Genomic DNA, 12,666 nt, shown 5'->3' on the forward strand with positions numbered 1-12,666 from the left:
CCTGTCCCTCACAGACTGACATATAAACTGTCATCTCTGGACAGAAGAAACAGACACCTCACAGCTCCATGCAGGAGCCCCATGGTCTGGCACCTCTTTCTGCTGGAAGACCAGAGTTCTCCACAGACCTGGAGAAAAGCACCTGAGGCTGATGGAGACACACAACCACCAGCAGAGCCAGCTTCAACCCTAGGGTAGGGTGAGCTGCTTATTTCTGTAGAAGCAACAGAATGAAAATATCCAGGCCCCATGAGGCCAACATGGATCTGCGCTTTTGTGGGAGGAAGAATCTTTGATTTAAAAATAAACAATCACGCCACGCAGTTCACAAAGCCAGTCGACTCCTGCCTCTGCCAGCTATGCCTCTTAGCTCTGCGTGGGCTCACTGGTGAATGAAAGTACGCGTGGGCAAGTAGGAAGGCAGGAACAAAGGGTCACAATGAACATTCTGTGTGAAAGGTGGGCTCGGCTTTGGCAAATTCAGTGCTGTTACTTTAGCCAGAGGCTGGCAGGATCCTTAATCCACCTGCCCCTTTGATGTGGGGGGCTACCTGACAAGTTCACAAACAAGCCTCCTTGGAATTACAGAATGGTGTTTTATGTTCAAGTCAGACCTCAGGAAAAAACTCCTGAAAACCTTAAGAGCATGAGGTCTTGAAATTCCAGACAGAGGCAGAGGACAGGGAACAGGGTGAGCAAGGACACCTAAAAATTAGAGAATGTGAAGAGAAAGTCAATGAGCTGTCATGAGATTGTCCCCCCAATCTCAGATGTAACTAGTCTCTTAGATCATTGAAATTACTGGGGACTCTTTCCTGCCAGCGATTTAGCAAAAGGGAAGGTCCGGGTACAGGAGCTAAAACTAGTGTGAAGCCAGGTAGGATGGAGGCTATATCTAGTCTCCTGGAGCATGGCTCAGAGTACTGAGGACAATCCCAGGTATACCACTGGGGGCCCTGAGTCACACTGAGAGTTTTGGTACCATTTAAATGGGAAGAACACCCCAATCACTAAGGTGTCCCATACTGGAAGAATTAGCCCTTCTATCTTGGTAACATCTGGCCTTAGTTCTAACCCACAAGGCTATTTAATGCAATGGAGGACCAGAGACAAAAAACAAAAACACAAAACAAAAATGTGATTCTCCTTCAACTATCTGTTCTGTAGGCCTCAACCCAAGATTAAGTTTTAATAAATAGCTAAATAAAGAAATATATGTTAGGACTTGAAGTGTAGCTCAGTGGTAGAGTGTTTGTTTAGCATGCACAAAGTCATGGGTTCAATCCCCAGCACTGAAAAAAGGGGAGGGGGCCTCAACAACAGATGCCTCAGCTTTGCCAGATTCCTCCTTTTGTGTCTTCAATTATGTACAATTATTTGAGTCAAGGCAATTGGCATGGCTGCTACAAGACCACAGAGAACACAGTAGCAGCTGGTTTCACAAGGTGATTGGCCTCCTAAGAATGGGCAGCCCCACTCAGGGAGAATATGCAGCCAGTTCAAGAGGAAGGAATGCTGGGGTCAGTGCATATTGCTGAAGCCAGATCCAAGTATCTGGAGAACAGAGGGGCTGTAACTGTCACCTAGAGACTTTGAAACATTCCTGAGGAAGCCTGGGTCTGGACTGTTGACCCACAAAACAAACATTCCTGAGACTGCCTTATGAATCATGGTATCACAGTCTGTGACACATGTCCACTCCAAGATGGACAGGGGAATAGTCACTGACCTGACCCTTTAGGCTGAGCCATCAGATAACACTTCTGCCATGTTCAAGGTGGAACAGTAAATGCAGGCCACACCTTTTGATGATATGAATCAACTTCACTTGTTGTCAAGACAACGTTGCTGTCTTAGGCAGGTATCCAGAATAGCTCAATGACTTCTTTCCAAACACTTCCACCTTTGAGTTTCCTTTGCCACCCCTCTCTTCCCCAGCTACCTTCTCCTTTCTTTGTGCTTTTGGCAAAATGCTATAAGCTGGCAATTACACAGGAAAGTAGTTCCTCCTCCCATGCTATGCCATAAGGTAGGTCCACCTCTGCCGCTGCCCTGATTCTCCTTGACCTGTGTCCAGCCTTGTGAATGTAGATGGTAGCATCTGGCCATCTGGGCAATCAGCCCTCCCATGAAGTGACAGGCCAATTTTTAACTAGTAAGAAGGGAATACAGGAGAGAAAATTGATGGGTATCTTAGCCTTCTGGGCTCACCTGGGGTGAAGTACAAGCCAAAAGCATCACCCGCACAGAACACACACACCTACTGAAAGCTGGACATATTTGGACACCCAATAAGGAATAAGGGGCTTGTGAACTGGTCCTGGGGCAAATAGACTGGAAAAAGACCTGTTCAGGGAGTCTTCGGTGGTGGGCAGGGGCCTTCTTTCCATCATAAATATTTCTTCCAGCTGCAAACTTAACTAGATCCTCAGTACGAAAAGATTAGGAAGCCAGGATGGCAGAGGGAACAAGCCCTACACCAGCCCAAGGTCTGGGAGAGCAAAGCCCACCTCCTTCCTTCAGTCCCTTCCTTTGAGTTTTGCATGCTGAAAACACCCTTGAAGACCAGAAGCAGGAGGAAGGAGGTGTGGAGCCTGAGGGGAACTCAGACCAGGCTGCAGCTCACCCCGTCCACCTCCCATGCACAGGCGTGCACACTCTCTCCTGTAACACTGATTGTTGTAGTCCATTATGTGTGATAATTCTGGTCCCAAAGCCTCTTACAAACATTGGTTTTATGGTAAATCTCCTTAACAGACAAGATTAGTAGGAGGGAGGTGCCATGTCAGAAAGGCCACCAATCCGCCCTCCCTCCCTGTCGCCTTTCCTTTTCCTTCCGCGTGTCAGAAAAGGAAAATGTCGGTCCAGCCTCCACCCGCAGACCGAGGATTTGCCTCGCGAGCGGGGAATGGCAGGTGCAGAGCAGGGTAGCAGGAGAGGCCAGGATCCATGGCCCAGCCACTCTCTCTCTTAGTCGCGTCCTGGTCCTTCAGGTAGCACGCGGAGCACACGGACATGTAAGGAACACGAGAGCACGCAGGGCTCATAGACATTTGGGGCACGCGCAAAGCGCGGACACTCGGGGATGCACAAACATGCGGGGCGTGAGCAACCGTGCGGTTGAGCTGTTTCGGGTCCCTAGTACCTGACTCGGGAGTCGACGGCCAAAGGGGGTGGGGTCGGCCACTAGGGAGGGAAACTGAGGCGGGCGGGAAGCGAAACCCGCCCCAAGTAGCCTGCGAGGACCGGAAGACGTACGGCGGGCCCGCGGGGCCTGCGGCTGCGCACGGGCACACAGGACCCAGCTCCTGTTCCCATCCCGGCACCCCTCACTCACCCAGGCGCCCCGGGAGCTGCCGGCCGCGGGCAGACGCGGGGGCGGGCAGAGCGCGAGGCAGTGGCGGCGGAAGCAGCAACAGCAGCAAAAGCGGGAGCAGCGGCCCCATCCCCGCAGCCGGTTGGAGCTCAGTCCATGGTCGCGCGGGAGCGAGGACCGACAGGGTAGTTAGCGAGGCGGCGCCAGCTCCTTTTGCTGCGCTCTCAGCGCTCCTGCGGCGGCGCCGGCCGAGCTTCAGCACCGGACAGCGCCACCAGCCCCACCCCCACCGCCGGCCCCGCCCATGACCACGCCCTCTGTCAGCCAAGCTCGCTCAGACACGCCCACCTCGCGGGGATGGGCAGGAGGGCGCGCTCCCGAGAAGCTGCTGACCCTCCAGCCTGGGTCCTTCGAGGGACACCCTGCGGTACCGAGACGAGGACGTGGAGAGCACAGTTGGAAGTGTGGCTGTGCTTCTGAAACACCAAATTCCTCCCTATTCCATTGTGTTTTAAATTCAACGAACAGTTAGTAAGTGGCGGCAGCTGTGGGGTCTGCAGCTGTAGATCCACTGGGAGCTGCATCTGAAGGTAGGCAGTTTGGTCTTGGCAACAGGAAACTAAGTTCATACAGAAAGGGAGCCTAAAGAGGAGGCTGATGGGATGGAAGGTCTAGGTGGAGGTCCTCAAACAGCACAAGTGGAGTCATCACAAGTGGTGTGTACCCCGTACTGTGGTCAGGTTGGGATTTCAGACATGTTTGTCTGGGGTCCTTCCATGCTCGCAGTCCAGCCCATCGCTGGAATGGCCAGTGGAATCTTGCCCATCGCTGCCAGTGCTGAGGGACCCAGTGCAGATTCTCAGACCACTTTCCCAAAGACCCAAAACAAAGACGGGATTCCATGGGGACCCCTGCCCCTGGCATCAGAAGACTATGGGAGGCTGTGCGTATGAGTGGGTTTGAGTGTGACAGTCTCAAAGTGTGCATGCTTGCATGTAGGGCACAGGCCACTACCTCCCTCACTTCTTCCATAGGACAGTCTCCTCCCAATCCGTGTCCTTAATGACACTGCTAGGAGCACTGGCCACCCACATCTGCTTGCTCCCCTGCCTGGCCGGCCTTCCCACTTCCATCCCTCTCTAAAGTGTCCCTTGCCACAATGGCCCTTGGACAAAAATTAGCTTCTATTTTGTCTGACTGAAGTTTGGGGTGGCAGCAAGGGAATTATATTTCAGTCCAACCTATCTACAATTAACAAAACTAGGTGTTGGGCCTGACAGTTCTGAGATCACCTACTTCTGACACCTGTTGGGCCCCATCCTGATTCACCTTGTCTCTCGGTCTCAATAATCAGCTACGTTTTGTCTCAGCCTCTCCTTCAGACCTTGTGCCTCAACTGGGGAAGTGAGAAGTCACCTTTATTCCAAAAGACCTTGGGGACTCCTTGGGAGAGAAAGCACCCATGCCACAGTGACACTGTCCTCTATGAAGCCAGACCAGCTGTGGCCTGTGGTCCTGCAAAAGTCTGTTTGGTTAGGAAGAATGCGGAGTCTAATGAATACTTGGTCCTACTTGCCATTTTCAGTAGCCTAGACTGCTCATTAGCAGTTAGAACCTTCACTCTACCCCCAGATGGTACAAGTCCCTTGAGATCAATGAGACTGAGTCTCTTACAGACTTTAAGAACTGTTGCCGGTGTCATGCCTCAACCTAACTAGAGTATCCACGAGCCAAAACAAGTGAGTTCAGACGCAAGAGAATGAAGGACAATAGCGTACCATCTGACAGCCTAGGTGGGCAGATATGTCCTCTGAGATCCTAAAAGGCACCTCATGAACAACAGGAAAAGAAAGGCTACGTAGGCCCTTCATGACAGAACAGCAGTATTCAGACACTGAGGCCCAAAACGTTCCGCTGCTCAGTGAGTTAGTTCTCGGGAGGCTTTACCAGCTTGTCCTAATGCAGTTTGAAGTAACTCCGCACAGAGGAGCAGCTGAGCAGTATAGCACTCAAGTAAGAGTCACTACACCTGCATGTAGAAGGGTCCGTTGCCCCTCAAAAGTCAGATCTGACCATACCTGCAGGGCCTCAGGGACTTGTGGAGCCTACACCATCTGTCACAACCACAGGCAGCTAAGTAGGGCACCAGGAAGACCCAGAGGCACTCACCAGAGCAGCCTGTGCCTACATCCTGGAGCACTGTTTGTTTTGGGCTGTGGTATCTCTCTCCTCCTCTAGCCTTGTTTGTTGTTCAACAGGTTGAGGTTATTTGACTTGCTACTTAACAGTTTCCTGAGCAAGGTCCTATCTCACTCACTGCCAGGGCCCTGAACTTTAGAGCTCTGTGTCAACATAAAGGTAGAAGAAAGCATCCAGGGGGGAAAGTGAAAACACCATGGGCACGGGAGGGACTGCAAATATTATCATCATCAACAACAAAAGCACGGCGCTGGTGAGATGCTCAGTAGATAAAGCACCATGCGAATGTGGGACCCATGTAAAGTTAGGTACAGTGGCACCAGTCTGTAACACTGCTTCTACAGAAAGATGAGAGGCAGAAATGGGAGAATCCCCGGATGTGAGGCAAGCAAGCATAGAGAATGAGTTACTAGCCTGGAACTGTACTTGGTTTAAGTCATGCACACATTCCGGCTTCTAACAGTGCAACGCTTGGTCAATCTTGATGTTACTGTATTTGTCAGCACTCTGGGTTACATCAGAGTTGACCAGGATTATGGTGATGTTTAACAAGGCTAGAAATAATTCAAAATGAGGTTGGTATGCTCTGGTTTTCTGTTTTAAAAAAGTCACACGGCTGAAGAGATGGCTTAGGGGTTGAAAGTGCAAATCTGAATGCAGTTCCCATGGAGGCTCACAATTGCCTATAATTCCAGCTCTGTGTGGATCTGGTGCTCCTGTCCTCTATGAGCAATACGCATATATGCACGCACACATGCACACATGCACACGTTGTGTTGTGTTATAAAGAAGCTAAAGAAGGCTATAGTGGTCAGTCTACAGAAGTAAGCTGATATACAAATTCTGTTCATGTTTCGTTTCTTTGTTGTTGTTTTTTATTTGTTTTTTATAAAGAAAGAGACTCAAAACCATGATTGGGCCTCAAGATGGGAGGAAGAGCACTAGACAGAAACAATACACTGTATGGAGAATCCAAACATAATGGGACATTACAGGAAAGGAGAGGCTACCCTTTAAGTCCTGAAGAGAACCTTCATTAAGAGTGGGAAAGAGAGAGAGGCCTCAAGAGGAACCCTCAGAAGCCTTCTATTCCTAACCAAATTCATGATCAATTCATGGGGGCCGAGGCAGGCAGACTCTCAGTCCAAACCCCAGAACAGAACAAAGGAAGGACCTAACTTTTATGACCTTCTACGGGTGGCAGGAGGCTTCACATCACATGATTTATACTACCATATCATACATAACAAAGAGCAGAGAGAAACCAGGTACCAAAAACAGCTCTGTCAACTCACACAACAGAATGCTTAACTCCCTGTTCCAGGAGGTGGGTCCTGATTCAGGCTATGGGATCAAGCCTAAAGGTGCAAGGCCTGTGTTCTAACTGCAGAGGGATGATGAGATGTGTGTAGGCCGTGGATGCAGAAGGGCTCTACCCACAGCATGTGACTTACACCTGTCACACAGCACCAGGTGCCATGATATCCTTCTCCAGATAGAAGGCCGGGGATTGGTGTCTTCAAGCACCAGTGGCTGTTGAACAGCTCTACAAAGGACAAACACAAGATAAGAGAGGTAGTTTGGATGTAATTGGCCCCTATAACTCATAGGGAGTGGCATTATTAGGAGGTGTGGCTTTGTTGGTGTAAGCACAGCCTTGTTGGAGAACATGTGTCACTATGGGGGTGGACTTTGGGGTGTCTGATGTTCAAGATACTGTCCAGTGTCACAAACCATTTTCTGTTGCCTTCTGATAAAGATGTAACCAGTACCATATCTACCTGCATACTGCCATGCTCCCTACTCTGATGGTAATGGACTGAACCTCTGAACTGTAAGCCACCACCTCAATTCAATATTTTCCTTTATAAGAGTTGGCATGGCCTGAACTGACCTGCCCCTGTAATTATATTGATGACTACCTTAATTATCTTCATAGAAACTTCATCCAGCAACTGATGGAAGCAGATGCAGAGATTCACAGCTAGCACTGGACTGAGCTCCCAGAGTTCAGTCTAAGAGAGGGAGAAGCAGTAATAATAGCAAAGGGGTCAAGACCATGATGGGGATACCCACAGAAACAGTTGACCTGTGCTAGTGGGAGCTCGCTGACTCCTGAGTCATAGGCCCACACTAGACCCTCTTAATGGGAGTGACAGTTGTATGGCTGGGGCAGTCTGTGGGGCCACTGGCAGTGGGGCCAGGATTTACCCCTAGTACTTGAATTGGCTTTTTGGAGCACATTCTCTTTGGAGGGATACCTTGCTCAGCCTAGATATAAGGGGGATACTTGGTCTTGCCTCAAAGTGACATGTCAGACTTTGTTGACTCCCAATGGGAAGCCTTACTCTCTCTGAGGAAAGGATGGGGGTGGGGTGGGTGGAAGGTGGGGGAATCAGGAGGAGGGGAAGGAAAGGGAACTGGAATTGACATGTAAAATGAGAAAAGATTGTTTTTAAAAAATAAATTTAAAAAAAGAAAAAGAGTTGGCATGGTCATGGTGTCTCTTCACAGCAACAGAATCCTTAACTAAGAGAGCAAGCTTTTAGAGCAAGTGGTCAGTTAACTTCTGGATGCTCCCTGTTTATGAGGAAAAATGTCTGGAGGAAACGCGATGCAACAGGCTGAACACTGATCCTCTAGACAAACTTTTCAGTTCTTACTAAATGACACAGTACTTCTGTTCAACAATGACGCAATTTGAGTCACTAATTAAAATAGCTCAAACTGTCTGCTCCTCACTCTTCATTGCTTTCTTCACATTTAAACAGCCCACACTGCTAGCTGGGTGGCAAAGATGGCTGTCCCCTGGAGGATACAGTCGGAATTCAGGCTGTGCGGTCTACTGAAAATTCTATAGGAATAGAAGTGAGTCATTCTGACTTCTGCTGAAGCTTAGCACAGCTATGTTGCCTGTAAATGCCATCCACTCTGTGAGGTGATTTTCCACAGAATTTGCCTCACTTACCCACTACTGAAAGGTTCCCTGCCCCAAGAGAGTAACAAATGTCACTGACTCCAGAGGAGTAGAAGGAAGGTACACACACTCCCAGTATTGCTCCAGGACCCTAAACCTCTGATGAATTGGGCTTAGTATGTTACATACTGTGTTAACAGCATTTTGCTAATTAGGAGACAGTAAGAAAATCCTAGCAGTCTGGATTGTTTCCCTTGGTGGTGTGGTGTTGGTGGAGAATATCATAGTGGTGACGGTTAGGACTGGTTTTGGTCGAGATTCTAATATTTGATATGCTGGTGTGATTGTGATGGAAGAGATGGAGGTGGGTGCTGCTGGAGTTGTCTTGATAATGGTGGTGATGACAGGGTTTGGTGACAACAGTCATAAGGTGGTAGATACTATTGGCATGGTTAGGGTATAAGTAGTGGTGGGTAGTGAAGAAGGTGTGTAAGTAGTGGTGGTGTTGAGAGTGGCAGTTGCAATGCTGAGGGCAACAGTGTTAGTGGTGATAATAATTGCAGCAGTGGAAACAGAGTGGCGGTGGCAAGGGGACTGTTATGACAGTGGCTAGATAGTGAAGATAACAGAGTGGTGATGGTAGAAGTGGTGGTGGTGGTAATGACAATTTAGAGACAAAAGTCTTGTTGGTGGTATTATCCACACAGACCTTCCCCATTGTATGGTCAAGTGAACTGTGATTTTCCTTTAGGACTTCTCCCCTGAACTCCTGTCCATCATGTGGTCATGAGCAAGGCTTGCACCCTAAAACAACTCAAGCAGACCATCTCCATGGAATGCGAGTGTGAGCAGACAGAGCTAGGCAGGGTGTGACTGGGGCATTCATGTAGCTATTGCACCAAGACCTAGTCCTTGGTGTCCAAGGTTCAGATTGTGTCCCTGTTTGCTTCTTTTCCTGGCCTCTAGGAACCAGTTGCCTCAAATAAGGCCTGCAGTTGCTGGTCTTCTTTCAAAGTCACTTATTGAGAAGAAACCTGGCAGCCCCTGTATCTTTACTAGTAAATAACAGTCTATCTGTGGTTCATAATATGAAACATCTAGAACTAATTTTGTACACCCAAGCTGAGCTGAGTCTCAACCATATTTCCAGGTCCCTTAGCCAGGAAATGGTAGTATCTGTCCAGACTCCTGCCTGCTGAGGCAGGAGGATCACTTGAGCCCACCAGTTCAAGACCAGCCTGGGAAACAAAAAGACCCTATCTCTTAACACCCAAACCCTCTGAGAGTTAGTTCCTCAGATAGTACTCAACATTCATCAGAGCAATGGGCAGCCAACCCAGACAGGATACCAACTGACTGGCACTCCAGGGGTGGATTTGAAACACCTGGTGTCACAAGAAGTTCATATGCTCAACATCTTCCAAAAGATAAGGCTTAAGGGACAGAGGACCTGAAAAAACTCCCACCAATATGACTGGCCACACTCTCCCAACAAATGGCATGAAAGTTTCTATAAAGTCTTCGCTGCAGGCCTGACGAATCAATGAAGAACCAATGCCTGGGAATGACCACATCCTGAACATGGTTCTATCACCAGCTGACTGCCCAGTCAGCGCTCTGCACGCTGAGAGGGGTCTGGCTTGCCTGGGATTATGTTCTCCTCCAGGCTCTGGCTATGTTTTGTAGGTTGAGAACTATCAGCCTACAGCCTGAATGTGCCCAGGTGTGCCAGCCCCCACCTTCTTGGGCTGTGTTCAGCTCACTGATGTTTCTCTACGGAAGCTTTCTGTTTTCATTTGCAATTTGGGAAGGCCTCATTTACAACTCACCTTTCAGTCTGAGAATTGTAAAGGACCCTGAAAGCCTTAATTAATTAAACCACTGAGTTCTTTGGAGAGATTTGCATCTTTGACAATGGAGCAGAGCCTGGGCTCCAGGGAAGCAAGCCTAAGTCCTAAACCATGTTTCAAAGGATGTATATCATCAGAGACATTTGAACTGTAGTACTCCACTGTGGGACATCAGAGAATCAAGTGACTCTAAGGATGAAATCGAAATCCCAGTTTGAGTATCATCTATGCTGCCATGCTTTATAGCATTAACCTCCCCGTGTGCTATTCCAGCACCCAGGCACACACACTCACATAGCGAATCTGTGCATTATTAGTGGGGATCTTGTGGATACATTTCAACACCTCCCATGTGATCTTTGCTAGTATGAGACTGATAGTAGCAGTTCCAGTTTAAGAGATAAGAAGTCTCTGGAAATCTGTAACTTTTACCACTCACAAAATATTAAACAAGGGTATGGATTTAGTTCTCCCTACTGAAGAACATCTCAATGGCCATTGCACAGAGTCCAGCCATGGAGACATTGTCAGGAGACCGGGGGAGGGTCGCATGAAGAGCCACAGAAGCAAACTGTAGCTTACCCAAGCATGGTGGTACACATTTGCAACCTCAACACTCACCTGCGGGGGCAGGAGGATCAAAAGTGAGACTCTGTCTCAAAACAAAAATACAAAAAACTTGAAGAAGCTCATACAAGTCAAAAAAGGAAAAACTTGAGTATCAAAAGGAATAATAGCCACACTGTAATAAAATACATCAGAAATACAAAGACATGCTGGGCAGTGATGGTGCACACCTTTAATTCCAGCACTTGGGAGGCAGAGGAAGCCTCATCCATGGAGTGAGTTTGAGGCTACCCAGGGATACATAGAGAAACCCTGTCTTAAAAAAGACAGAAAAAAAATACAAAGACACATTTATCGGGCAGTGGTGGCGCACGCCTTTAATCCCAGCACTCGGGAGGCAGAGGCAGGCGGATCTCTGTGAGTTCGATGCCAGCCTGGTCTACAAGAGCTAGCTCCAGGACAGGCTCTAAAGCTGCAGAGAAACCCTGTCTCGAAAAACCAAAAAAAGATACATTTATTCATAATGATACTAAAAGACATCTCTGATAACTAAAGGACTCTGGCACCAAGTCATCCTTTTAAAAGCTGATTAGTGGAGAAACCACAGTATTTATCTTGACCTTGCTCCACCAGATATTTGGGTCATTGCATGAATTTTTGAAGCAATTTTTTTCTTTACAATAAAAGTACACATGATCAATACAAAAGAATGAAGGATCTAGAAAACTGCCATTTCTTATCTCATAGTATGAAAATAATGTAGATGTGCTTGCTTTGGCAGCACATATACTAAAACTAGCACAATATAGAGAAGATTAACATGGGTCCTGAGCAAGGATGATATGCAATCCCTGAAAGGTTCTGTATTTTAAACCAGCACATCGCTCAATCCTTATTAACAAAGCTTCTGTGTTTGCAGAGACGGCAATTAACACAAAGACCCACAATGGTCAATATGCAGAGACTATGAGACATTAGAGTGCCTAGCCCTAAACGGGGTGCTCATGTCACACCCATTCCCCCACGGATGAGGAGTCTACGCAGAGGGGCCAAAAAGGTTGCAAGAGTCAGAGGTAGTGTATGCTTCGGGAAAGCACTGTTTTCTAGAAACAGCAGGGCAGATGCACTTAGGAACTCACAGCAACTACACAACATGCACAAGACCTACATGGATTCATCAAGACAGACAGATCCCAGCCCAGAGGAGGAATATGGGCACCAAGGCCACCCCCAACTGAGGAGCTATCACATATTGACTGCTGCTCAAAGAAGAGAAATTAGTTTTCTGTACCTAGTCTATCAACCACACTCCAGAGCAGGCCTCACAACCAGGAATGGTCAGTCTATACAGATTGGACTTTTTGAAAGAAGGAGAGGAAAGAGAACAAACAAAGTTGGATGAGTAGGGAGGTGGGAAAGGATATGGGAGGGGTTGGAAGGTCAGGGTCTGATCAGAAAACACTGTATAAAACTCTCAAAGAATTAATACAAACATTATTAAAAACAATGTACACAATAATTATTAAGACTGTTGATCACTCATAGAAAAAGTTAAAGCACCTGTAATATCCACAACACAACAGGCAATGTTCCTCAGGAAAATGAAATACGAGTCTTAACTAGCCTCTATGCTTCCACAGGAGATGAGATAGACAAACATGAATTAAAATGCATGGCGAATGTACAAAATGCCTCAAGTCACCCAATCGCTTCAATTCAGATTCATGTGGGAGAGAGAAAAGAACTTGCTATATATTGAAAGTGTTAAAGAACATATGAATTAATTTGTTTGAAACCAGATTTAAGCAAACCACTGT

The 12,666-nt window shown here is 47.7% G+C and overlaps 1 protein-coding gene and 1 non-coding gene across 2 annotated transcripts in view; one reads left to right on the forward strand and one right to left on the reverse strand.

The window, feature by feature from the left end:
* Positions 1-3,463, reverse strand: part of Ptprn2 (protein tyrosine phosphatase receptor type N2) — a 761,869-nt gene extending 758,406 nt beyond the window's left edge. The window contains 1 exon segment of the mRNA XM_038337154.2: positions 3,338-3,463. Within this exon segment, the coding sequence (XP_038193082.1) occupies positions 3,338-3,446 (109 nt within the window). The 5' untranslated portion in view covers positions 3,447-3,463.
* An 8,151-nt stretch (positions 3,464-11,614) lies between these two features.
* Positions 11,615-11,720, forward strand: LOC119820062. Its single transcript, XR_005286340.1, has one exon. It is a non-coding gene; the product is annotated as a U6 spliceosomal RNA (small nuclear RNA).
* The last annotated feature ends 946 nt before the right edge of the window (positions 11,721-12,666 follow it).

Source organism: Arvicola amphibius, chromosome 7 (genome assembly GCF_903992535.2).
Source record: "Arvicola amphibius chromosome 7, mArvAmp1.2, whole genome shotgun sequence".
NCBI classification, from domain to species: Eukaryota; Metazoa; Chordata; class Mammalia; order Rodentia; family Cricetidae; genus Arvicola; species Arvicola amphibius.